Source organism: Coffea eugenioides, chromosome 7 (assembly GCF_003713205.1).
Source record: "Coffea eugenioides isolate CCC68of chromosome 7, Ceug_1.0, whole genome shotgun sequence".
In the NCBI taxonomy this organism is placed as follows: Eukaryota; Viridiplantae; Streptophyta; class Magnoliopsida; order Gentianales; family Rubiaceae; genus Coffea; species Coffea eugenioides.
Genome location: NC_040041.1, coordinates 3011186 through 3037546, shown reverse-complemented (window position 1 = coordinate 3037546; position 26361 = coordinate 3011186). Strand labels below are relative to the sequence as shown.

Below are 26361 nucleotides of genomic sequence, written 5' to 3'. Positions count from 1 at the left end.
CAGCAAGGGTCAGACAATTGTGTACCAGCCCCCCAGCAAAATCCTACAACAGCAATTAGCATAATTCAATTAAGCTGAGCCATCAGCAAAGCATCATAGCTATTAAAGTATTTACATTTTCTGATATCCATGTCCGGTATTTACATACGGTAACATTACAAATCAACTATACAATTTTAGACATAAAACTGTACATCAGCATTAGCCATCAACATAGTCATAAAGAGTAAATTCAATCTTCAATCTTCAGCGCCAAGGGGACTGTACATAACCCTGCACAATGAGATCACCCCCAAATTAAATGAAAATTCTGCAACTATACCCCAGATTAGTAGAATTATAATTAGAAAAGATAACTTTACAACATAGAAAAGTACATTCAAATAAAAATGCACACATTCCTTCAAACACCCACATTTATTTACAGTGTTAGTCACATTTATTTACAGTGTTAGTCACAGTATGCGTGCTATTGATGTATTTTGATATTTACTATTATAGATACTTTACTTTCATGCATTCAAGTAGCGATACCATTGCAAATACCCTTAACTCCCATTCGTTACCACAGCGACATAATTCCATGTAATGTTTCTTTGAGAAACTTAAACATATGAATTATGCATGCATTTGAGGCAGGATATTTCAAACAGAAGCACTATGCATTCCGTTCATTTACTACACACACAAATATCAAAGAATCTCCACAAAGGAGCAGAATCACCAATAAATTCGTGTCAAAGGTAGGAAACAGGAACATCTAGTATGTCTAGAACAGCATTCCAAAGGATGCACAGAAGTCACACACCAGAGATATCATCATGATTGAAAGAGAGTCACAGTTGCAAGATAACCATTCTTCATGACCTGCAAAGAAGCAAAATATATTAAGCCAACATTGTTTATAATATCAGTCCAGGAACTAAGCTTTGTTGTAAAGACTTCAAATATAAAATATCACCTATCAATTTCAAAATAATCACCTCAAAGGCAACATTCTGGTAGCCATACACAAAAGTAGATCCAAAAGGGTTGCTTGTGGAGCCTTGAGTCTGGATAGCTGCCCGACCACAGTCCCCCAGGATCTCCTGCAACATAATGTTAGAAATATCCCACTTGATATCAAAGCATAAACAGCAACTAACAAAATGGGAAATTGGATAATTGGAGGTGCAAACACATCGAATTCCAAAGAAGACATGCAAAAGTATAAGAAGTTTCCCAGTCAAAACAATGTAAAATATCCCATGAGAAAGAGCAAGCACTTTTTGCAAATAAGCAAATATATATTAAGCAGCCAATCAGTAGGGCCAGACACAGAATATGAACTAAAAGTCAAATCACCTTAACTTGTTCCCATTTTGTGCTTGGTGTGATCATTCGTTTAGCAGTGCCCTCACCTTGATGAAAAGACCCACCAACTGCAAGAAGTTTAATTTTAACGACAAGAAAATAGTTGTGAAAATGAATTGGAAAAAATGAAACAAAATCTTGTACTGGAAATTACTCACAATCGGAACCATAGATAACAAAATTGCACTTCATGTAGGAATTGAAATCTGCATGCCCAGGATAGTTGGTATGCAAGACAAACTTCTTAATCTTATGGGTCTGAAAAATCAGCACGAGTCTAAGAGCTTTTCCACACCAATTCAATGCATTTAAAACAATCTAAAAGGTACAGAAAAACCAAACAGAATACATAACCTGCCCATCAAACAATATGTCCAACCCACGAGTGAAGTAATTGTAAAAGTAATCCACACAGAGAGTTGTTCGTGGCCGAGGATCTGAAGCAGAGTGAATCACCATTTGATCTACCTGTAAATTAAAAAAATCAATGTTAAACCTGACAGTAAAAGACCTAACAATCTATTACAAGTAACGGCACCACTTGATCACACCTGCTTCTGATGGATTCCACAAGGTCGACCTAATTCAGTCCATACATCCTACATTTACAGATGAAAATTTAGAGAAACAAATTGAAAAGTATTGATAAGCCAGCAGCCAACGTAATTGACAGGTAAGAAACAACCAACTTCTATTGTAAAATGAATTAGACAAGAGAGACGAAGTACAACCAATCATGCCATGAAGAAATAGTTATGCCCCTATCTTACCTGTGGTGAGGCACCAAAAGGAATATGCTGTCCTCCAACAGTGAACCATATTTCTTCCCCTAGCTGAACCACAAAATAGAAAGGGTCAGGTTTCAATTCTGCAGGAACCCTACAATCTTCAATACTCTAAACCAACCACCTTATACTGACAATAAATACTTGACAAGTTACATGATTTCAGGGCTGGTAACAGAATCCAAGGTAGCATATTCCTCATAATTTTCAATTTTGAAACATTTATATCCCTAATAAAGAAACTATAGGATTTGAACACTTGTCAAGCCATGCCGAAGTAGCAGAACAACAGGCTCTTGAAGCAAGCCATGTTCTCTCCAGAGTCCTAGTGAAACAAGTTAATTAAGAAGTCTGCATGATGGTTTAATTCTTCCTTGGCAGGAAACCATCTGAAGGGCATTATTTCAAGAAGACAAATGAAGTAAGTACATCCAAACATAATTTCCAATTAATTCTTAAAGATGAAGCAAATTGAGGAGAATAAAAGACCATGCCTCCAACCAAGTGTGGAGAAGACGTACAGCAGACAAGCAAATGCTGGTCACAGTTGAGTACAAACCTTAACATGAACTGCTTCCATGTAAAGGCTTCCAGCAGCTAATGGAGGAGCACAAGCCTTGTCCATCAAGGCTCCCACACCAACCTTACTGTCTGTAGAACTATCATATATTGAGACACGGCATGTCACAGGAGTTGTGCCATCTGGAAACTCCAACGGCAGCTCCGCTTTTACAATAAAGAGCAGAAAATATCTTATAAGCTAATATAAATTGATGAATCTGGAAATCTTCAAAGAAGAAGTTACAATGAAGCACCTTCTCTTTCATGACAACACTCTGTATATTGTGATGGAATAGGGAAAGCAAAAGATAATCCCTGAAAAGTGCTACCAGATATCACCCACAGAGATTTTCCAAGTAAAAGTCAAAAAGACAAAACTTGTTGCGCAAAGAAAAAGGGAAAAATGCAAGTAATAGCTTAACATACGGGGTAAAATAAAGTATATATGCCTCGTCCTTTGTCATAAATTCCAGGAAATGTTGGCCCAAATAGAGCATAGACAGCAACAAAAGTAGCTAGAGTAGATGGTCCACTGAAAGAAAAGATGAGCATCAGAAAAGCAGTTCAGAGAGCTGGGGGAAAAGAGGGGTTGGAGTAGGGTGAGGTAAGAGTGGGCTTAGTCTTACCCTATCAGTGAAGTGGCATAGCGCATTTGAAGGCGTTTGACATCAAAAATCTCAATGAGGCGTAGTCTCTGAGAAAGATTATGTCTATTGTCAACAACTAGAGATAATACCTAAACATTAGATGCACAACATACAAAAGTTGGACAATCGGGTCACAAGTTGATTCAGACTAAATTTCACATCTCGTGTCCATAGACATGTGCAATTACATGCAGATAGTAATAGGCAATCTTAATGGGTACATTAACTAATTTTATTAGAAGAGACTAAGGAAATCTATAAGAAAATTCATAAATAGCAAAAGGAACCCTATTTAATTTACAGTTGTTTAACCTGTTTAGCTGTACATAATTGCAGCTCACCAGCCTACAAGACATAAAGAAAATTTTAAACTGATTTCTGGAGCAACCCCATCATTGCACCAAAATGGGTCTAGAATTGGGGTTACAAAGAACACATGTATCATAACTTTAAAAAATGTCTGCTTATTTTCTTAGTCCCTTTACTAAGTATAGAAAAATCTACTTCACATATCAAAACAACTACATGGCTAACAAGGGATATTAATTTGTTTTTATCTCTGAATAGCATAAAGAATCTAAAACAAAATCCTAGACATCTTGTCCACTGATAAACTGCTAAACAACAGGAATCACAAGGTTTAGGCCACCCAAGATAAAGGGAAAAGGCGTAGAAGATACCGATAGTACCAATTAATTCCTCATACCTCATTTCCAAGGAATGTTAATAGATCTATACTAGTATTAGTTTTTCCTTTTTTCCTGTCATTCCCATTAACAGCATATTCCAACAAATTGGTGGACTTGGCACAAACAAGAACGGTTCCAAAATTAAGCCATTAACCAGAAGGCTTGAAAGGAATACCTGCGACCAAGGATCAAACCTGAGATGAAATCCATGATCTGGGAAGCTTATTACAATATCAAGTTTTAAAGGCTCCTGCGGCAACACCCATAAAAGATGAGAAAAGTAAGCTCTAAATAATCATATCTGCCGAGGCAATAATAATAAACAGGATAAAAAAACACACTCAATCAAACATGAATTCAATAAGATGAAATTTTAATCAATTAATCGACTTTGGGTTACAGATGTGCCAAATTGGCAGATAATAGTTGACAAAGACCACAAGAGACAAAGTAAAATTATTTACAAGACTAAAGTTCTCCAGAGGACAACGATGAACATATATTTACAGGATCAGCCACAGGATATTGTCGGGTAACCATCACTACAGAAATAGATGTACCATGCATGAATCTCGATAACATGTAGTTTTAACATGCAATCAACAAGAAAGTAATTCAACTCAGATCCTAATTGGATGCTGAAAATTTTAAACTTCTTGATGAGGATATACCACCACACAAAACAGAATAATGACAATAGCATATAAAATAACAGTGACAAGATTGCTGATAACAACTACTATCCGACAAGATGACAAATGGAATTCTTCTAAGAACCTAAAGTGCATTTCTTCTGACTAAGTGAATATTTACAATTATATCTAAAGCGAATGCCAACATCTTTAGACACTGCAACAGATTCACCTCCAAATAAAAAAAATTTTATGATTGGTCAACATTCCAACTCCTCGAATCTTGGAGCTATACTCTCAACTCTCATACATAGAAGATCGAAAGTTCACTACATAAGTACTAAAGGAAACCTTTTTACTATCAGTTTTCCTCCATATTTCTGTAATAAAAGAGACATGAAAGCTAACATGCAAACCAAATGACAGAAATACTCTGCTGTAGGACAAGTAATTAAGTAGCATATCCCAGTCAACCCGTTGAAACGGCGTAGCACATAGAACACGGCAACCACAAGGGCCAAACCTCGTCGTAGTACTTGACATGAACAACATCATAGATGTTTGGCTGTTGCTCAATTTGAGCAAAGGCATCGCAAATAGGCATCCCTGAAGCGTCATACAAAAAATAATCACGCATCAGCAAAACGAGTTAAATTACTCAGCAGAAAATCCCAAACTACAAACAAAGAAATAGTCAATGAGTACCGTCACACGTTCGGAAATTGAAATCAATGCTAATTTCAGGTTGATAACTGAGTAGAGAGAGTAAAGAAAATAGCGAATTACCGAGGGAGAAAGGACCGACGCCGAGACCAGGGCGGAGATCGAGAACGATTGCGCCCATGGCCGTGCCCTCACACCTGCGTCTGGGTCTCTGTAACATTTTCGGATTATAAAAGGAACTAGGTTAAAATAAAGAATAGAAATTGGAAAGTGGTGATATCAGGGTTTGGGCAATATTTGATTGGATTTTGTGGGGATAAGTCCCTGTTGCTTTCCCCAGGAGAAATCGTTCAGTTGAGAGAGAGAGAGAGTGGGGAGGTTGCTTTTAAGTAAGGGAGCTGGGTTGGGCTGGGGACGAAGAAACTAGTACTACTATTAGCAATGCAATGCTAGACCGGAGGAGATCAGCGAACCGGTGGATTCGTAATTTGCCAACCTACGCAAGAAATGTTGTCGGCTTGTGTCGTCTTACTAGATTTCCAGTTTCCTTTTCTTTTTTTTTTTTTCGCCTTTTGCCTTGGGTTTTTGGTGTAAACTGCAAATTTGTTCTTGCTCTTTTTTTTTTTTTTTTTTTTTTTTGCTGTCGTGTTTCGCATTTTGTTTTTAGGATTAATTGCAAGTTTTCCTCGCCGAAATACATACGGTTCATTTGCCCCTCCAAACATGAAAACGTGACAAATGTTTCAATTCTCTTCCGTGAACCTTCCAATTTTATTGCAGTGATGTAACTTATAAATCAACGTCACAATCAGTATCAAGTTTAGTGAATTTAGACTAAAAATTTCTTAACTTTTTTAAATATCAAGTGAAGAAGCTACTACTCCATCTACGTCTGGATGGTGAGCTTTTTTTGATATTTGTATAAAAATTTACTATAACTCACTTATTATGAAATTTGTAAACAATTTTTTTGCAAAGAAATTGAAAAATCTTTTGATTTTTCTTTTTCTTTCTTTTTTTATCTTCTTTGGTTCTTCTCTTCTTCTTCCTCCATCCTACTATCCTTGCTTCAACCATCGTCGCCTTGCCACCACTGATCGACTCCTTCACCTACAACAACGCCCCTTCTTGTTTTTATTTTTTCCTCTCTCCCTTCCTCCCTTCCTCCTTTTCTCTTTCTTTCCTTCCCTTCCCTTCCCTTCCCTTCCCTACCACCCCTTCTCCTTCATCTCGCCTCCCTTCTCATCTCTCGTGACCTTAGTCATAGTTAAAATGAGATAGTCATTTTAGGATGATGAATTAGATAATATATTAAATAGCACAATTTGTTTATATCAAACTCTTCTCCATCTACTTTATATACAGTACTAGGGCGCAAATGCGCGATAGACAATTCTAAAATTTACATGCCTAATTATGCCATATATTATAGAATGCCCGTAACACAATTAAGGATCGAAAAATGGAAAAACATGTCATTGAAAAGCACAATAATATGCATAATAGATATAGATTGTAGAAGTGCATGGTGAATTGTTCATAATGCATATAGGACAAAATAGATCAAAGTCTAATAATCATGTGAATATGAATGTTCCTAATAAAAAAGCAGAATGATTATAAATCTTAGTTGTGAATGTTGAGAATGTTTAAGTTCATGTTGTTGATATTCAAAGTTTCATCCATAGAGTTTATCTCATAGGATGAGCATTTAATGGATCCAAATCTGGAAGAAGAAGGTTTAATGTAGAACATATGTATCTTTCCATGCAAAGTACATATGAGATATGGAGTTATGTCAATCTTCTACTTCTAGAAAATGAAGAGATATTATTATAAACCAACAAACAAAAATAAGAAAGTATCTGTTTGAAAAAAAAGCTTTGGTAATCACTTCTTCGTATAAAATAGTGGAGCTCAATAGTTGAGTAATCCATCAATCTTTTGGCCTCATTACCTATAGCAATTGCACACAGAAAATCCAATCGGATCAATTATTGAAATTGTAATACAGTCTTTGGAAGCAAGAAGCAAATAGATATTCCCATAGATCTTTCGTCAAGAGGGATTCACTGTGCAGATGCATGGTATGAAATTTTGATCTTGACCAATTAATTAATTTGCAGAGTGTGAAATTTTAATCCCGCCCAATTATTACCCTCCAAAGATAAATTTTCTATGGAAAAATTTACTATTGCAATTGTAAAAGATTTTAAACGATAAATGTTGCATCTACAACTTGTCCAATGGATTGGGATGTTCGATGATATTAGTATTGAAGTGCAATATTAATAAATTAAAATAAATATGCAATGCGTGCGTGCGACATCCCAATCCGTTGCTTTAATGTTTGGTTGAATTTTTGTTAAAAGCGCCTTTTTTTTAACTGGATCAACGGTGGCCTCAAAGTGCCCCAGCACTCTACCGGTGGAGTTCGTCAATTCAACCAAATGTCGAGTCTCTCTCCATAATTACCGGTACGCGCTCGACCGTCTTAAAAGTTAGGAGACTTCCAAGCAATAATAATGTTGATAAACGTATCCATAAACAATCCGAAAAAAAGTTTTTTTTTTTTTTTTTTTTGACAATTGGATTCTCGTAAAATGTGATGAAGTTTTTTTGCACTTTTCTCTAGATGTTTACGAGAAAATATTAAAACATGACGACATGTTACTGATTATCATGCTACTCCTAATAAAACGTGCCAGTGAATGATGGAAGGATCTTGGTTGCTCTTCATTGGCAACAACAAAAAGACACACCTAAAAGTGGAATTTTTACTATGCTTATGCATGACAGGTGGAATTGAATTGAAAAACTTGGAGGTTACTGGCAAGCAATGGAATGGTTTTTTCTTCACAGAATAATGACTGCGAAAGCAACCCATACCAAGACGCAGCTAACTTGCAACGTGTTGTGCGTGGATAGCACAGTTTACAACTTTTTTCACTATTGTGCTTTTGGGTAGAGTTAATTGCCTGCGGCCTAAGGCACTAACTAATGATTTAATTTAACCATCATTTTAGAGACCTGCCCTTTGCCAATTAACTCATTTAGGACGCTCTCAAGCTTTACAAACTTGAAATCGGTGCACTCACATGATTAATGGGACTGTCAATGTCATATTTCTCAGTCATTTTTGCCAAAAAAAAAGAAAAGAAAAGGAGAGGAACACATTAATTAACTTCTAAACTAGTTGATAGGACTATTAGTCAGGTAATTCAAATTTTTTATTCGCCTCTTTAAGATTTTAATTTTTTTCTCCTTGTAAAATTTACAGTCTGTCAATAACTCAAAACAACCAAACGTGTACATCCAAACTTCTAAACCAGTTCGTATGACTATTAGTTAGGTAATACAAAATTTTTATTCGGCTTTGGCCTTGTTTGGATTTTGATTTTCTGTCAAAAATTTTTTATATTTTTCGTAAACATATTTTTCAATCATCTTTTTATTTCACATACATTAAATCGCTATAATACTTTTTTTTTATAAAAAAATCCTAAAAATAGATTTTAAATTTTTTTCTTGCAAACTCAAAACAACTAAACGTGTACATCCAAACTTCTGATCTTTTTTTTTTTGTCAAATTATAAACCTAATCCTCAGAACAGTCCAAACTTCTGATCTGATATAAGATTGGATTCACTTAAACAGTTAAACCTATTTTTTTATTATTAGAAAACAAAATGTCGACAAAAATTTCTTCCACTTCCTTCCTTACATGGAGTCATCGCTCCTCAGTGACAGGGACGGGTTTAGGCACGAAAGAGTCAAATAGTTTCGCTAGTCAGTAGTCACTGGCTGTGGCAGACAGTTACGTGGAACTTTGGACATTGGATCGCAGACAGCAAAGGGGTGATGATGAGGACTTCCTAAGGCTGAATCCCCATTGGCAGCCCATGTTTGAGAGCATGTACGACCAGACCAAACCAATTCTAATTAGTATTTCTTTTGGTTTTTCCACGTTCCATGCTTAAAACCAATGAAGATGATAATTTTCAAAGTATATTACTTATGTTACTTAGTAATTCTTAAGTGTCGACATAGAGATTTTTTTTTTTTTTTGCACTAGAAAAAGGTCAAAAACCAATGAAAATTGAGAAATGAGCGCTCAAAAGGGCAAAATTTAGTATTCCCTAATACTAAAGTGAATTGCTTATATAGCGAGCGTGGATTAGTTTTCTACCGCATTCAATTTGATGTTATAGTAGAAGTCTAGTAAAACATAATACAATAGCTTATTTATCAATTCATCTTTAAGGCACTCTCTCGACTGAGGAAATGGAACGGAAAATAAACGAGAGAAATTGGAGGGGTTTGATTTTTGTTGTTTGAATTGATTTTTGAAGAAAAAAAAAGGAAAGGATGGGGAGGGAAATGATCTAATTACTTTGTTTCTGTTTTTGTGTCGGCCTAAAAGTGGGCGAAGCCAAAATGAAGGGAAATGAAATGAAATTTATTGAAATAGTTTTAAATTTTTAAAGGATCAATTTTTTCCTTTTTCTTTCCTTTCTCTTCCTCCCCTAACCCAAACAAAAATGCAAAATATTTTCTTTCTTTTTTCTTTCACGCTTGATCCAAATAAGACGGAGGGAAACCATTTTCCTCTACTATTCTTTCTTTTAATTTTCATTGGTATCGCTCGATTCAATCCAAACGGTGTCTAAGGATATGTCTGACAGTTGGAGGCAGGAAAGGTAAAACAAAAAAAAACTTGATCTTTCTTGTAAAAATCTTTTCTATCTCTGTCTCTCTCTCATTATCCTCATAAATTGTTTGCTCCAACTGTGAAAAAAAGTAAGCATGTAGTTAATCATTATCCATAGTTAAAATGAAATAGTAGTAGTATTTGTTTAAATGATTAATTTTCTATACACTGACAATATATATATTTTTATCATTAGATGTATAATACATAATTTAAATATGAATTTAAAATTTAAATTATATATATATTATGCATATAGTGTATACACTGTTAGTAAATAAATGTAGGCAAGATTTACTCTTGTTTATTAAAAGGAAAACAAAAAGCAAAAAACCAGAAAACCCGAAGAGTTGCAGGGAACTTGGACAATGCAAACCTTTCACGTGTTGGCAAATTAGATAAGTGAGAGAGAGAGAGAGAGAGAGAGAGAGAATCAAGGGTAGTATGAGCCGCGTTTGACGCTCCATTTGTAATAAAGCCTTTGCTCAATTTCGCATCAGTCCAAGTCGTCCCCTCACCGAAAGCTTAAACAAAACCAACTTAAACCCCTACAACCCCAGCCCCCCCAATCCAATCATCCCCCAACACCCCACTCATTCTCCATCTCTCTCTCTCTATCTTACGCGCACGGCTGGCCTGAGCCAATCTTATCAAGCCACCGTCTAACTGTCTCTCTCTTCTCTCTCTCTCCCTCTGAAAAACGACGTAGTTAGGTCAATGATCGCTTCTTTGAATTCTCGATCATCGGGGCTTGATACAACCCCCAATTCTCATTTCTAGGTTTTCAATAAAAAGCCTCATTTTGGAGCTCAATTTTCTTCTTCCTTCGTTCTCTCTCCTATGGACGGTGGAGATTCATCTTCTGCTCTACATGCACCGCGTGCAGAGACCACTGTATCTAGTCAAAGCTTTGACCAGTGCGGTTTGGTTCGGGAAATGGATGATTCCCAGCTCGTTGGAGTTCCCCTGGCGGTCGCCGGAGATGCTGCCGTGCCGGTTAAAGCTGGAGAACCCCAGCAGGTGCCTCCGTCAGCTGTGCAACTGAATAAAACCACGCTTGGGGCTGTAGGGCAAGTGATGGAGAAGAGGAAACGTGGACGGCCGCCCAAGGGGCATGCTGCCCTGGCTCCAGCCCCGGCCCCGCCTAAACCCCCGCCCCCGAAAAGGAATAAAGAGGAGGAAGACGTCTGCTTTATTTGCTTTGATGGTGGTTCTCTCGTGCTTTGTGATCGCAAGTGAGTGGCTCATTTGTTAACCTTTTTGTCTCCATCACTTTCTTTTTTCCCTTCACAATTGAGCATAAAAACTGGGATTTTGTCACTATTTCTGAAGTGCTTATCACAGCAAAATGGCAGTTTAAAGTTGCTTAGAGGGAGCTAGCTGCTTAGTTAACAAGAATTGATAGTCTAGTTTATTTATTTGTTGTTGTTAATGGTTAGGGGGTGTCCGAAGGCGTATCATCCAGCTTGTATTAAGCGTGACGAGGCATTTTTCCGATCTAAAGCAAAATGGAATTGCGGTATATTTTTCTTGCTCTACTTGTTGTGGTTTCTGGTTTGATTTTCATCATTTTCCGTTGCATTCTGTGGTTCCTGACTCGACATTTTAGAATCTTTTCCAATCAAAGTTTTTACTTTATTGTATATGAGCTAACTTTTGCATGGAATGTCATTTAGGTCTTCTTGCTCGTACTAAAGACTGGATGTTTTACAAAGAAAGTTAATTCACCATGTAAAGAAAATGTGGCCTAGCAATAAACTGATTGCTTTCCCATGCAGATAAACCTCTCATCTTAAGCCTCTAAGAAAAGCTTCTCGCTTTAATACTTCTTTGTGGGGCTTTTGACTATTTGTATCTTTCTAGTAGAAAGGTGTCTGTCCCATGCACAAATATGATCAGTAGTTGGTAAACTATGAGAACAGTCACTAAGCTCTACAATCTAAAAAATGTCAGCATTTATTTTGCACTAAAAAAGCAATATCTTTGTTTTATGGACAGACTATAGATGCTTATAATTTAATATGGATGTTTAGTACAACATCATCATTAAATTATGTAGTTGTTCTTGTCTTAATTGTTGTTCAATTCCCATGGTAGACATTGTTCTAAGCATTAATATCTCTAAAAGAATGGTCTTGCACTGTGAGGGGAAAATCTCAAGCTGAGTTTTTTTTACCATGAGTAGTATTCATCTCAACTATAATAATATTGTTGCTAAAGCTATCCATCTTGTTTTTCTGATCACTAAAACTTTTTTCCTCTGTTCCTCTATTGTGTGGCCATCCTTTTATGTTCTTCTTAATTGTTGTATTCTTAGATATTGTTCTTGATATACGTTGCTTTTTTCATTTGTATGAACTTGAATGGTCTTCACTTGTTCTTTCAACTCCAATACTCTTTGGGCTAGTTGTGTGCAAAGCTTTTACGATATGTTTGTCTGGAGGACCCTTTTGCAAATACAGCTGACTTGCAATTTTAAATCTGTTTGTGTGGACTACTTGCTGTCTTTGGTCGGGTTATTGAGTGCTCCACTGTAGGAAAGCCTTATCATGCTTCAGTGGCCTGAATTTGGAATTGGAGAAGAGGCTAATATCAGATATTGAAATGGCTACTTACACAAATCTAAGGGGGGTGTTTTTGCAATTTCTGTTACGAGTATTGCTTCAAAATAGTTCTCCAAAATGAATATGTTGGTTTTCTGCAACTGCATAATTGTCTGCCTGAAAATGAGCACAATTTACTTTCATTTCCTGAAGTGATACACCATTCAAGATTCTAATGGCTGTGTTTCTTTCAGGTTGGCATATATGTAGTGTTTGTCAGAAGGCAGCTCATTACATGTGCTACACTTGTACCTACTCCTTGTGCAAGGGCTGCACTAAGGATGCGGAGTATGTCTGCGTCAGAGGAAATAAAGGCTTTTGCACAACATGCATGAGAACCATTATGTTGATCGAAAACAAGGATTTAGGAAATAGTGAAGTGGTATGAGCTAAACTTTCTGCTCAAACTTTTGAATTTAGCTTGAAGAATGTTACATGTGAGAACTGAGAAGAAAGTTCGATCTTCTTTGCTGCAATAAGTTTGGCCTTTAAATTTGCTAACCTGTAGCCATGATCATGAAGATTAGACAGTTCTTAGACATGGCTTATATTGTGATTCATAGAGTACAGTGAAAATTCAGCAATACACTGAAGTTGTGATACTCAATTAAGATATTATAGTACATGATGGGCCACCGGTTCTATTTGCTTCCAGAAAGGATATGAGATATGGAGTCTGGATGGGAATGAGATGCATTTTAGCAAGTGGAAAGTTTTTAGACTTTTAGACTTTTTGGTGCCTTATGTCTTGAGTATTTTTTGTTTTAAGTACAAATGACATTGAGGGCAGATGAAACTTATGGGATGTGCCTCTCATGCAATTATCGTAGCCATTTAGGTTGGATTATTGGGTTACTATCCTGGGTTGTATGAGCTTATTCCTGCATGTCTTGAGATTTTGTCTCCGATATGGGTCTGTGCTGCCGCTTATGTAATCTATTGCCTTGTGCAGGTACAAGTGGATTTTGATGATAAAACTAGCTGGGAGTATCTTTTCAAGGTATACTGGCTTTACTTGAAGAGTAATTTATCCTTGACAATAAATGAGCTCATGCAAGCTAAAAATCCATGGAGGGGGTTGGCTATGATGGATTATAAGCAGCAGTTACCTGCTAGAAATCATTTTGCAAATGGTTGCATGGTTACTATATCCGACCACTCTGTGCATCTGGAGTCAAAGGTTCCCAAAGAACAACCTGAATTACTGAACCATGATTCCTTCCTAAACACAGAAAAGATAAACAGTGACAAAGTCACAAATTTGGCTGAATGCAAGGAATGGGCATCTAAAGAGCTCTTGGAGTTGGTCGCACATGTGAGGAATGGCGATACATCCATGTTGTCTCAGTTTGATGTCCAAGCACTTTTGCTAGAGTATATAAAGCGAAACAATCTCCGGGATCCTCGTCGGAAAAGTCAAATTATTTGTGATTTAAGGCTCAAAAATCTGTTTGGGAAACCACGTGTTGGCCACATTGAAATGCTGAAGCTTCTTGAATATCACTTCCTCATAAAAGAGGATGATCAGAACAATGCCTTTATTCCGGCTGGAATTGTTGGCAGCGTTGGGGGCAATGTGGGGGTGGATCAGAAAAATAGCCTTATGGTAAATCAAGGTAAGAAACGTAAAACTCGAAGAAAGGGTGAAGAGAAAACACCTCAGACCAATCTGGATGATTATGCTGCGATTGATCTTCACAACATTAATTTGATTTACTTGAGGCGTAATTTGTTGGAGAACCTCCTTGGAGATGAGGAGAAGTTCCATGATAAGGTGGTTGGCTCAGTTGTCCGGATAAGAGTATCTTGTAATGACCAGAAGCAAGATATTTACAGGCTTGTACAAGTCGTAGGTATACACCTTGCTTTTCTTCACAGCACATTCAAACTATATGGTGCTATGTAGTCAGATATTTTCCAAATTGGTCAAGGTAGCAATGTCTTTGATACAGGTACCAGCAAGGCTTCCATGGCTTATAAACTTGGTGATAAGATGACACATGTCATGCTAGAAGTACTGAACTTGAACAAGAAAGAGACTACATCAATTGAAGCAATATCCAATCAAGAATTCTCTCAGGTACATTGTGTTCATAATGTCGGAAACTCTTAGTTATTTCTCTCAACTTCCAGCTGCATCCAGAAGACATGTATTTGTAGAGTAGTGCATGATTTATCCATTCGTTGATGGCTTTTGATGCTAGCAAGTGGTTTTTTGAGTTTTTGTTGATTGTGTCATGATTTTCCCTCATCTTATGTGATGTTGACCTCTCTTTTTAGTATCCTACTGACAGTAAATAACTTCTTGTTCTTTATACAGTATGTTACTGATTTTTATGGTATGTTAGTACCGCATACAGAAATGGAAACAATATTACTTGAAGTTTGATTGTCTTTCCCTTTCGGTACAACAGAGCAGTAGTAATTTACACGAAGCTATTAGAAGTATAATGGAAGTTCTGGTCATTGGGAAAGAAATCAAGTATTTTGGTGAAGTCCTTTTATTAAGGCCATATTTAAAATCTTCATCTTCTACATCCCGAGTCTAGAAGAAGCAAAGTTTTAATTCAACAAAGCTGTTTCCAACTAATGGGAAAGAAGATTATAGTACCCAAGTTCATTTAGAATGAGGAAATTGGGATAATTTTGAATTCTATCTGGCATTGTAAAAATTATGTAAGATGTTGCGCTATTTGCAGTTCTGGTCACTAGTATATATATCATTTGCAAATTGTAGTGGGTAGAGAGAGAGAGAGAGAGAGAGAGCTAGAAAATAGTGCAATTAGTTGTTAATTTCTCTCAGGTGGGAAGACTTAGCATCGATTTATTAGTTCATGTAATCTCATATATTAGCAAATTTCTGTCAATATTGCTAGTTGATTGAAATTGGAAAGTTAAAGGACTAGATACTTTTTCTGGCAAAACTTGAGAGAACAAATTGTTCCTTTTTTCCAACAAATGGGGAGCAATTAGCCTATTAGATACAAAACGTATGAAGTTCACTAGTTTATGCTAGTATTGCATGTTAATAGTGGAAGATAATGACTTGAAGTGGTTTTTAATGAAATCTAATTTTCAGGAGGAATGTAGACGTCTTCGGCAGAGTATAAGATGTGGGCTTGTGAAACACTGGACTGTAGTAAGTGTACCTGCTGCTGTTGCTCTTATTTTAGGGTAGGCTACCTTTTCCATCTTTGCTAATATTGTGCTTTGATGTAGGGTGAAATTCAAACAAAAGCTTTTGCACTCCAGGCTGTGAAGCTTAATGATGTAAGTAGTTTCTTTTCAACTGGATTACCTGCCTTCTCCTGTATTTGTTTAATTTTTTTTTCTTCCTGTTTATCACAAGCAGCTGGTTGAATTTAAACTTTCTTTAATAGTTCACTTACATATGCTCTATAATGTTATATTTTCTTGCTTTTTTTTTTCTTTTTTAAATGTAGGTGCTGGAAGCAGAAATACTGCGGCTCAATCATCTTCGCGATCGAGCTAATGAGAAGGGGCATAAAAAACAATATCCTTTTCTGGTAGATGTGTTTTAATTATATTGAAGTCTAATTAGTTAATATTCATTGCAGTCAACAATTTGGATTCCATAGGCTTTTTGCTATCTTACAAGGTTCTTGGATGTATATGGAAAAAGTTATGTATTTGTACTTTTGATGTTTAATCTTTGTGCCAGCCCAGGACGCAATTTCCCTGCCCCAACGAAAAAGAAAATTGCTGGTTATTTAGGTCTGCCTTCACCTTTCATTTCCCTCTGTTGATAGCATCAAGCCCTGTAAAGTAGTTTATAGTGGGACAGTAGTATCAGTCTGAGATATAAATGGCGAAAAGATGACTTTGTTGATGTTGTGAAAAAAATTTAGAAGTTTCTAAGTGACTTAAGAAGCTGAATTTTTACAGAATCATTTACACAAAATAATTTTATTGGTCATGATGTTATAGTAAGTTTTAACATGAGTAACTACCACTTGTCAAGCTGGGATTGAGAGCATATGGGTGTGGTGTAAAAGATTATAAGATAAAGGTGATACAAGATATTTCTCTTAGATTTGTCATAATTGGCAATAGTACCTGAGAATAGTCATATGCTTACAATAACCGTTTGAAAACCGGTGTCCATGCCTTGTGAGTAGGGTACTTGTTGTCCATCCCTTCCTTTCTAGAAAAAACTGTTCAGCTATGTACTTCTATCTAGTTTACTTGAAAAACTGACTAACATAGAATTTATTTGTAGACACGTCAGTGTCTTATGCGTACCTTGGTTTTTTTTTTTTTGACGAAGTAGAATTGCATGAAAATATACGTGGAAGGAAAAGGAAATATATATCAAGTACAATGTTACAATTAATATAGAAACTTTTGTATGAGTTTCTTCACTATAGTAGTGCTTTTAACGAATTATGATTGGATGTCTATGTGGGTTGGAACTCGGAAGGAAATTGTTAGCCCTTTTTCAAATCATATTTTGCCTTTTAGTTAGCTATAGTCATTGACCTTGTAGGTTAAACAACTTTCTGGAAAATCAAATGGTGGCTTTTGTTGTTATTGTCAAGAAGTTGTGCTCAAGGTGTATTCACATCTGATAAATCTAGAATTCAAATTTTCAAACTGTATTTTTTTATCCTCCTTGCGCTGAGTAACTGGTAGCTGAACAGTTGAGCTCAATATGTTATTTTTGTTCTCTACCTTCCCAATATATCGATTGAAAATCAAATTGCCTCAATGCAATTCCTTGACAAGTTTCACGCTTAGAGAATGCATAGAGAAGCTGCAGCTTCTTAAAACGCCAGAGGAACGTCAACGTAGACTAACTGAAATTCCTAAAGTGCATGCTGATCCAAAAATGAATCCGAATTATAAATCCGAAGAAGACATTGCAGGTACTGATGGCAAACGACAAGGTTGATTGAATGTTGCTGTGACGTTTGCTTTTTTTTTTTTTTTTCCATTTTCCGCTTTAAGCTCAAGAATAGCTTGTGATTACCTGGCCTATTATCTGCAGGTGAGTTGTTGAAGTCAAAAATTTCTTCATTTAACAAGAATGAAAGCCAATCCATCTCTCCAAAGAGCAGAGGTTAGTTTTTAAACTTTTCTAGGAATTGGTATGCTGATATAACTTTTCAGTTGTGATCTAATCAGAGAATCATCACTATATCTTACCCAGCTAAAGAGGATGGAATGAACAGATCTCAACAATCCAGGCAAAAAAGAGATGCACGTGGACGGAGTGGTCCTGCAAAGAATGAAATGCAGGTTCCTGTTAGTGGCTCTGAAAGTGGGTCAGGTAATCAGCAAGTGGTAAGGTTTGGATCTGAAACTTCATCTGCAACTTTACCAACAGGAAGCTCAACCCCTGCTAATACTAGTGAAACGGAGAAAATTTGGCATTATCGGGATCCAAATGGTAGAATTCAAGGACCATTTGCGATGGTGCAGCTGCGGAAGTGGAGTACAACTGGATACTTCCCAGCTGACATGAGGATATGGACTATTAACGAGTTGGATGAATCTGTACTGTTGATTGATGCATTGAATGAGTTTTTCCATAAAGATTACCGCTCTCTACATAATGTTTCTCGTCCTCAAGAAAATGGGCCTGCCTCTGACAATGGTACATTGCATTCATTTAATCCTGACCAGACATTTGTAGCTCCTTTGCATCAGGAAAGAGGGTATGGAATTGAGGAGCTTAAGTCTGTCTTGGATCACGAGAATCAGAGTCCACATGAGACTCCAACAGATCAGGCAACTGGTGTACAGTGTAATGAGAAGTCATCTAGTAGTCAGAGCTATGTAGGCCAATCTTCTGGACAGAATTGTAGGTCAGTGCCATTAAACTTAGATTTAAACCGCAAGGACTGTAACTCTAGTTTGGCTTCTGTTACCACACCAAGTGATTCAGCTGAACAGCAAGGTGATATTGATATCTTGGATCTGCCAAGCCCAACACCTAAGACAAGCAAGTCAAACTTGGAAGGTCAGGATGTTGAAAAGCAAGAGTCTGGCTTTGATGGTCATGTCCAGGGTTCAGAGAAATCAGATTTGCCTAGTCCCTCACCTAAGCCAATAGATGATGATGTGCCGGATCCTACACCAGAACCAATGGATGAAGACCTGGCAGGTACTACATATCCGCCGAAGAATGAGGTTTTACCAAGTCCTTCACCAATCCCAACTGGTGGAGATGATAGAGAACAGATTGACAAAACCAACCAATCTCCGCTGCCTAAAGTTTCTGTTCCAGATTCGGGACCTGGCTGGAACAGCACTTCTGGCCTGCGAGTTGGTGGGGCACAGCTTCAAAAAATAGCTGATGAATGGGATGGATATTCCCCTACTGATCCAAAGCCTTCTGTACAGGAATGGGATACCAGTCTTGCTCCTGTGGCTTCACTTAAACCACCTGAGGTACTGGGTGATCACGTTACTTCAGGTTCTATAAATAATACAACCCAACTTGTACATGCTTCTCCATGCCAGCCTGCTTCAAATATTTCTAGCTGGCAGGCAATTGTCAATGAGCCGATTGAGTTCAGCACTTTGGCTGAGGAATCAGTATCGGATCTGTTGGCTGAAGTCGACGCCATGGAGTCACAAAGTGGCTTGGCTTCGCCTACTTCTGGCATGAAATGCAGTGACGAAATGATGGATAGTTGTAGAAATGACTGTTTTAGCTCCATTGAGGAGTTGAGCCCAACTGCTGATGCGGGCAAAAGTGATGCTGTGAGCTCCAATAGAGAGGCACAATTTCCTCCCTCAGTGACAGATGATCCAGGTGGGACTTCTCAAGCTGATGGTTTTGACCGCTTGAAAGCGTCTGGTGGGCATTCAACTTCAAGCAGTGAAGGAGAAACAAAATCTGCTGATGCCCCTGTTGATCCAAGGGAAACTGGGTTGGATGTCCATCCCCCCCCAGCATGCACCATGAGTCAAGGCATGGTTGGCTCAACTATGGCCCGGAATAGGGGTATGGAGTCCATGGATGCTGGTTGGGCAGGAGTGCCAGGAAATATGAATATGGGATGGGGAGGATCTCCTCAGGGTTTTCCGAACATGGGTTGGGGAAGTGGCATGGTTCCTCCGTGGGGTAATCCAAGCTACAATCTTGGAGGTTATAATGGTAGCCTTCCATGGGATAGCCCGCGGAGATACAATGGCGAAAGGTTTGCTGGTCCAAGAGACTGGGGTTTCCAAGGTGGGGACTCAGGATTTGGAAGGGGAAGGCCAATGTGGAGTAGACAGTCGCATGGTGGTGGAGGTGGTGGATATTCTAGACCACCGCACAAGGGGCAGCGGGTTTGCAAATTTTACGAGAGCGGGCATTGCAAAAAGGGTGCATCATGTGATTATCTTCATCCATGAAGTCATCTTTCAATCTGATAGGTTTTTTTGTACAATCAGCTTTCACCGGAAGCTGTTCTTCACGTAGTTAATGGTCTAATTCAACTCCAAAGATTGTCGAAGTTTAAGCCATTTTTTGTCCAAATAATTTAATTGTAATGTGGTAGTAAATTATTAGTGGAAAAGATTGTTGCGGTTTCTTTTCCCTTGCACACGGTCTGTCGAGGAGAAAAGTGTGTGTGTCAGATGGAGCCCCGGCCATATAGTTATTAGCCGTAGGGCTTGATAATAAGCCTTGTATAGATGAGTAATTCAAGGTTGTTACCACCTAGGAGGTTCTGTATCGAATGCTGCATTGGATGCATTCCCCTTGTAAACTACTCTATGAACATTTAAATGTAGATCCTCTACATGGCAAATTGCCGTTCTTCTGATTTACCCTTTTCTATTGAATATTGATTGATTAATTGAGGGGGATCTTTTTTTTTTAATAACCCGTTGGTAAAAAGTTAAAGAATTAGAGTGTATTAACGAGATTAATAAGCCGGTTAGGTTGTTTGTTGGCTCGACCAAACGTCACCCATGCAAAGGGCAGAAAAGGAGGACCGAAAAGAAAAAAAAAAAAAAAAAGAAGAAGAAAAAAAACGCGGAGTTGGACATGGTCTAATGAATCCCATCGGCTTAAGAACGTTGTCGTTTTCGTCTTTTCTTCCTCCTCAGTCCCCTCAGAAAACCAAAACTACATACTACAGAACTAAAATGCAAACGACAAAACAATTCAAATTACACAAATATAACTGAAGTTTGACCAGCTTCATCATTCAATTCTTTTTCGTTTAATTTTTACAGCAAAACATCATTCAATTTGACGCCAAACTACAACTTTCATTGAATTAGTGCATTTCTACTTTTAGCTTTTCTTCAATTTCTTAATAAGTTGAAACCGAGATAAATGTCATCGTCTTCTTCTTCTTCGTCGTCGTCGATGTTATCACCGACGCAAAGGTATGCGGCGGGAGCTCTCTTTGGGCTGGCCCTTCACCAGTCTCAGATTCTCCAGACCTCTCAATTGGGCTCAAACGACGACGATGCCGGACCAACTCACGACCGCACCAGCAGCGGCAGCAGCAGTAGCGATTCTGTCGCCGACGATCCTCAGCTTTGGGTCCATCAGTCCTCCCACCTCCTCCGCCCCATCTTCAAGTACCGTGCTTTCCCTCTCTTTTTAAATATTTAATTGATCCATTTACGGAACATATGCGCGCGCCATCTAGAAATGTCATTTGTTTCCTATTTGTTAACTTAATGCTGCAATGGTTAGATGCTGTTGCGAAGATTTAGACCCGCTTGTGACTACATTTTATGTAAGATTATCCGGACTGGGATTAGTCATTTTTATAACTGATGCGAGCTGAATAGGTATCTGGACTTAGATAATAAAGCATGGTCAGGACTCGAGGAAACTTCTGCTTGTACACCCGTTAAACATCACGTTGGCGCGGTTAGTTCTGTTATCTCTTCAATTTCTACATTTTTGTTTTTTTGGAAAATTTAAGAAAGTTTTAGTCATTACTTGCTTAAGTATATTGATTCACATCGTGATTATGAATTAATTATTCAATCTTGTGCCATTAGTTTTTGAGGCTGCTTTCTGAGGAAACGGGTGATAGATCTTCGGAAGCAGCTGATAAGGAGCTCGCTTTGTCAAGAGGTGTGGATGCAATGGCATCAAGTTTCGAGAGCAGTCCTGTTGATTACGAGTCTAAAAAGGAGAAGCGACGTGAGTACGAGAGTGAACGTCGGGAGAAGTTTTCTACTGCTGAAAATCAGCAGGAGATGGGTGGTAAGCCATCCACCATTGAAGACATACGTGTCGAGTCAACTGGTGAATTTGATGACAAACCCTCGGAGGAGTTAACAATGCTTGACCACACAAAGAAAGTGGCAGTTCTCTATGAGCTTCTCTCAGCTTGTTTGGCTGACACTCCTGAAGACAGTAAGAAAGTCAAAGGACGAAGAAGGGGCTATGATGCCCGGCACCGTGTGGCTTTGAGGTTGCTGGCAACTTGGTTTGACATAAAGTGGGTTAAAATGGTATGCTTAGTATTTCTATTGTTGCCACTATACTGGGAAATGGCCTTTACATACCATTTGAGTGCTAATATTTGGTAATTTTTCTTTTTCTTACTGGGAACTCATGCATGAGAAATATGTATGAAATATAAATTTTTGCTATGTTTACTTTCTAGCAGATGAAATGAATTTAGTAGAGGGACTTTATTTGTAGTTTAGATGATTGACCTTTCTTTCTCTTTGCCTGTGCTTTTAACAAGTAACTTGTTTTTTTTATGTTCTATCAGGTAATATAAAACTACTTAAAAACTACGCTCTGTATTCCATATTTGACTTCACTTAGAAAACATGTAATTGCAGGAAGCAATTGAAACTATGATTGCTTGTTCTGCAATGGCTCTATTAAAAGATGAAGAATCAAAGGAAGAGAAACAATCCCCACAAAGCTCCTGGTCTAAGTGGAAACGAGGAGGTATCATTGGTGCTGCTGCATTAACTGGAGGGACATTGATGGCAATCACTGGTGGTATGATATTTGCCATTCTGAGTCCATGTTATATCCTAACTTGGCCAATGAACTAGTTTGTTCATTTTTGTATCTGGAACTAGTTTTGTTTGAAGTTCTGAAACAATGACCTTGACGTCTCTGCTTGTTATTGATTCTTCAACAGGTTTAGCTGCTCCAGCAATTGCTGCAGGATTTAGTGCTTTAGCACCGACATTAGGGACCCTTGTCCCGGTGATTGGAGCAAGTGGGTTTGCTGCAGTTGCAAGTGCTGCAGGAGGTGTTGCAGGATCTGTTGCTGTTGCTGCTTCATTTGGCGGTAAATGCACGACTGTTTATCAGAACTTCTATTGAGATTTGTTTTTAATATCCTTTTTCCATACTAATTCAGGTTTAATCCAAAAGCTATGAATGAGTATTCTGCTTCATGAAGGACGCCAAAAAATATGACGTTTTCCATCCCATAAACTGAAGAGGAATCTCTCATTTCACCCTTTCCTCTTTGTTTAATTTTCAAAATGTTCTAACTGATGGTTTGTCAAAATGCAGCTGCTGGAGCTGGACTTACTGGGACCAAAATGGCCAGGAGAATGGGAGATGTGGATGAGTTTGAGTTCAAAGCTATTGGACAAAACCATAACCAAGGGGTGAGTCCCTCAGGCATATTTGGCCAGTATCTTTTGTGTCCTTTCTGCTATTTAACTGTTGTCTTATTAACTGAAAAGTTCTGTCATCATCTGGAAGCATTCAATTTGTTCTTGGTGATTCATGTCTCATGTTTTTCTCCTCTTGATGTGAGTTTCAGAGGCTGGCGGTTGAGATCTTGATATCTGGATTTGTGTGTGAGGAGGAAGATTTTGTAAAACCTTGGGAAGGAATAGATGGTAACTTGGAAAGGTACACCATCTCCAATATTGCACATTTAAATTCTATAAATTTTTAGCACGTATTTTACTGTAGTCTTTTCGTTGATAGGTTTTTTGGCCTGTGGTACACTATCCAAAGATGATTTGTCATAAAGAAATTGACTAGTATTTAATCAAATTCCAGAAATTGAATACTATTTAGTCAAATTCCAGAAATCAAGCAAATAAACCAGGGAAATAATATTCCCATATCTCATACCCATAACTCTGAATTTGAGTGTTTGTTTAAAGCATTGTGATTTGCTATTCAATAGGCGGTTCCCTTTATACTTCCACACTCATGATTTTTTTCTCCAGGTATGCGCTGCAGTGGGAGTCTAAACATTTACTTGCAGTGAGCACAGCAATTCAGGATTGGCTTACTTCAAGTAAGCATTTTCATAGACGTAACTTTTACTCGTCATTATTTTTTTATTAGCATGACGATAAATCATTACTGATCGATATCAATACTATTTTTTTCTAGAAATTTCTACTGAATTGATGAGGCAGGGGGCTATGTTGACTGTGTTAAGTTCACTTGTAGCGGCATTGGCTTGGCCAGCAACTTTACTTGCTGCTACTAATTTTATTGACAGCAAGTGGACGATTGCTTTGGACAGGTATTACTTGTCAATGGACTGGTACTTGTCGAGAAAATGTAAATCCCTGGGAGAAACTGTTTTAGATGTCTTTTGCGTGCAAGTTGTGTCTGAGGAAGCTTTTACTGTTTACCCTACTGTGTAAGATCGGGAACATCTGACGCCATATCTAATGGGATGATTTAAATTAGGCAAAAATGTTTCATCTGTCATAAACAAATTTGCAGTTCCATGCTTTTTCCTTTTTGATTGTTGAAGTTCTTTTTATTTTTCCTTGTGGAAATTTAAATGCTAGTAACTGGCATATTACGCTACTACTGTTGGGTTCTGGATGGGTTGGGTTCACATCCTCAAGAAAAGTGGACCTTGTGGATTATATCTTTTGAGGTTAAGTTTAGTGAATCATGCCAAGTAAGTCATAAGCACTGTTCACTTTCTGATTAACACTAAATTTCTGTGGCATGCCATCTAACTCATTTCAATCAATTCCTTGTGGCTTGCAATAATTTCTTACTGATTGGAATCTGTAGATCAGATAAGGCGGGAACACTACTTGCAGAAGTGTTGCTTAATGGATTGCAAGGAAATAGGTAAACTACTTGAACAAAATTGGCTTATTACTATTTCATCACCTTGAAAGTTTGATAACTGTGTAATTTTGTCCTGTGCTTCGGTTGCTCTTTTGAATATTTCAGGCCTGTGACCCTTGTAGGATTCTCGCTTGCAGCAAGAGTTATTTTCAAATGCCTCCAGACGTTGGCTGAAAAAGATACTAGTGGTAATTAGTAGTGGCTAAGAGGTACTATCTCTAGCCTTTAGTTCATTTGATTGTGATGCTGCTCTTGGATTTTGGCAGCTGGACTGGTTGAACGAGTTATTCTTCTTGGGGCACCACTTGCAATTAAAGATGTTAATTGGGAGGCTGCAAGAAAGGTACCAGTAGTTTGGCAATGTTCAGTTTTGTTACATACTTCCAATTGCCTATCTTGTCGCTTTTCAATGTTCTCTTTGGCTATTTTGTAGGTGGTGGCTGGAAGATTTGTGAACGCTTATTCTACAAATGATTGGATGCTTGGAATTGCATTTCGAGCTAGGTATGCTGCTAAACCAAGCCACCCGTATTGAAATCCTGAATTGACTCTGGGAATGATTGGATGCTTGTAGTTGAATATGTTATATGTGGTCTTTCCATGATTCTATTGATGGCAGTCTTGATACTCATATCAGTCTGCTCTTCTTGTTTTCATTGTTCCTCTACTACTTGGGCTCTTTAAAATTTCAATGACTCCCGTTTTGTGTTTTTGAACAGCCTTCTCACTCAAGGGTTAGCAGGAATTCAGCCGGTTGATGTTCCAGGAGTTGAGAATGCAAGCCTTTATTCACCCTCAAATGCTTTATATATATACTCACGCTCATTGATAAGACAACGTTTTATTCTTTACCTTGTCCTCTAATCTCTCTCTCTCTCGACAGGTTGATGTCACTGAACTCATTGATGGGCACTCTTCCTACCTATGGGCTACTCCACAAATTATAGAACAACTTGAATTGGACACCCCCTATCCCGTCCTCAATCGTGCTGTTGTGAAAACGTAGCGGTAGTTTTGATCGAAATCGGTTCTTAATAAGATTGGAGGCCTTCCAGTGCTTTAGGTGTTGAATGCATCAAAATAATGAAGAATGAGTGAGAGGGAGGGACGAATCTGAGGCAGGGAAACTTGGGACCTGCTCGTACATTGTTTAAACTGGGAAAAACGAAAGTGTTGATAGGGACAGTCAAAAGTCAAAGTTGTGAATGTATAAATTGGTAGCTACAATCTGCAGTTTTGCAAAATGGACCTCAGAGTAGTGGGTTGCCTGTTATTATTAGTACATCTCACGATAAACTGTTTCTCTCTCGTAAATAATAACCGAACACATTTTTTCATTTCTTTTTTCTTTTATGCTGTAAGTTTTCTTTTTCCTCTCTTGTCTTGGGAAATGCCACAGTCCTTTTACGAAATTTTTTGATTTGAGTTTTAATTGGGTAAACTTAATAAGATACAAACTCGGTTCATAAATTAATCAAGCCCTTTATTTAGATCCAAGTTGTTAAATGAAGCCTCTATTTCTCTCAAAAACCCAGCTTTCTATTTTGCTATTGTCAAAAAAAAAAAAAAAAAAAAAAAAAATCAAAACTTCCTACTTTGCACATCAATTTACGGAATCATCATATGCCAAATTCAGCCTGAAATTAGAATGCTCAACCCAATTGTATCTAATTAAAACAATTAATAACATTGTAG

The 26361-nt window shown here is 37.7% G+C and overlaps 3 protein-coding genes across 4 annotated transcripts; 2 read left to right on the top strand and 1 right to left on the bottom strand.

Moving 5' to 3' along the window:
- Window positions 1-61: 61 nt before the first annotated feature.
- Window positions 62-5818, bottom strand: LOC113778852 (UPF0183 protein At3g51130). Of its 2 annotated transcripts, none has more exons than XM_027324370.1 (15): window positions 5454-5818; window positions 5191-5273; window positions 4211-4285; window positions 3326-3393; window positions 3126-3231; window positions 2954-3014; window positions 2698-2864; window positions 2124-2186; window positions 1905-1952; window positions 1708-1821; window positions 1512-1611; window positions 1351-1421; window positions 984-1088; window positions 809-867; window positions 62-273 (listed from the first exon to the last, which is right to left on the bottom strand). In XM_027324370.1, exons 1-14 carry the CDS (start codon window positions 5548-5550, stop codon window positions 820-822), a joined length of 1206 nt encoding a protein of 401 aa, XP_027180171.1. In that variant the 5' UTR covers window positions 5551-5818; the 3' UTR covers window positions 62-273; window positions 809-819. The 2 variants fall into 2 exon arrangements, with proteins under 2 accessions (XP_027180171.1, XP_027180170.1); XM_027324369.1 differs by having other exon boundaries at window positions 1345-1421; window positions 5454-5814.
- A 4793-nt stretch (window positions 5819-10611) lies between these two features.
- LOC113777437 (zinc finger CCCH domain-containing protein 44) lies at window positions 10612-20429 on the top strand. The gene is made up of 11 exons (XM_027322520.1): window positions 10612-11276; window positions 11481-11560; window positions 12839-13026; window positions 13597-14497; window positions 14597-14724; window positions 15724-15783; window positions 15864-15914; window positions 16088-16158; window positions 17397-17530; window positions 17653-17724; window positions 17815-20429. Exons 1-11 carry the CDS (start codon window positions 10882-10884, stop codon window positions 20010-20012), a joined length of 4278 nt encoding a protein of 1425 aa, XP_027178321.1. The 5' UTR covers window positions 10612-10881; the 3' UTR covers window positions 20013-20429.
- A 399-nt stretch (window positions 20430-20828) lies between these two features.
- LOC113778046 (transmembrane and coiled-coil domain-containing protein 4-like) lies at window positions 20829-25984 on the top strand. The gene is made up of 15 exons (XM_027323298.1): window positions 20829-21194; window positions 21411-21492; window positions 21627-22085; window positions 22425-22590; window positions 22736-22888; window positions 23119-23216; window positions 23375-23466; window positions 23793-23863; window positions 23962-24097; window positions 24607-24666; window positions 24772-24854; window positions 24933-25009; window positions 25100-25170; window positions 25386-25443; window positions 25550-25984. The coding sequence occupies exons 1-15, from the start codon at window positions 20944-20946 to the stop codon at window positions 25670-25672; spliced, it is 1980 nt and encodes a 659-aa protein (XP_027179099.1). The 5' UTR covers window positions 20829-20943; the 3' UTR covers window positions 25673-25984.
- Window positions 25985-26361: the final 377 nt, after the last annotated feature.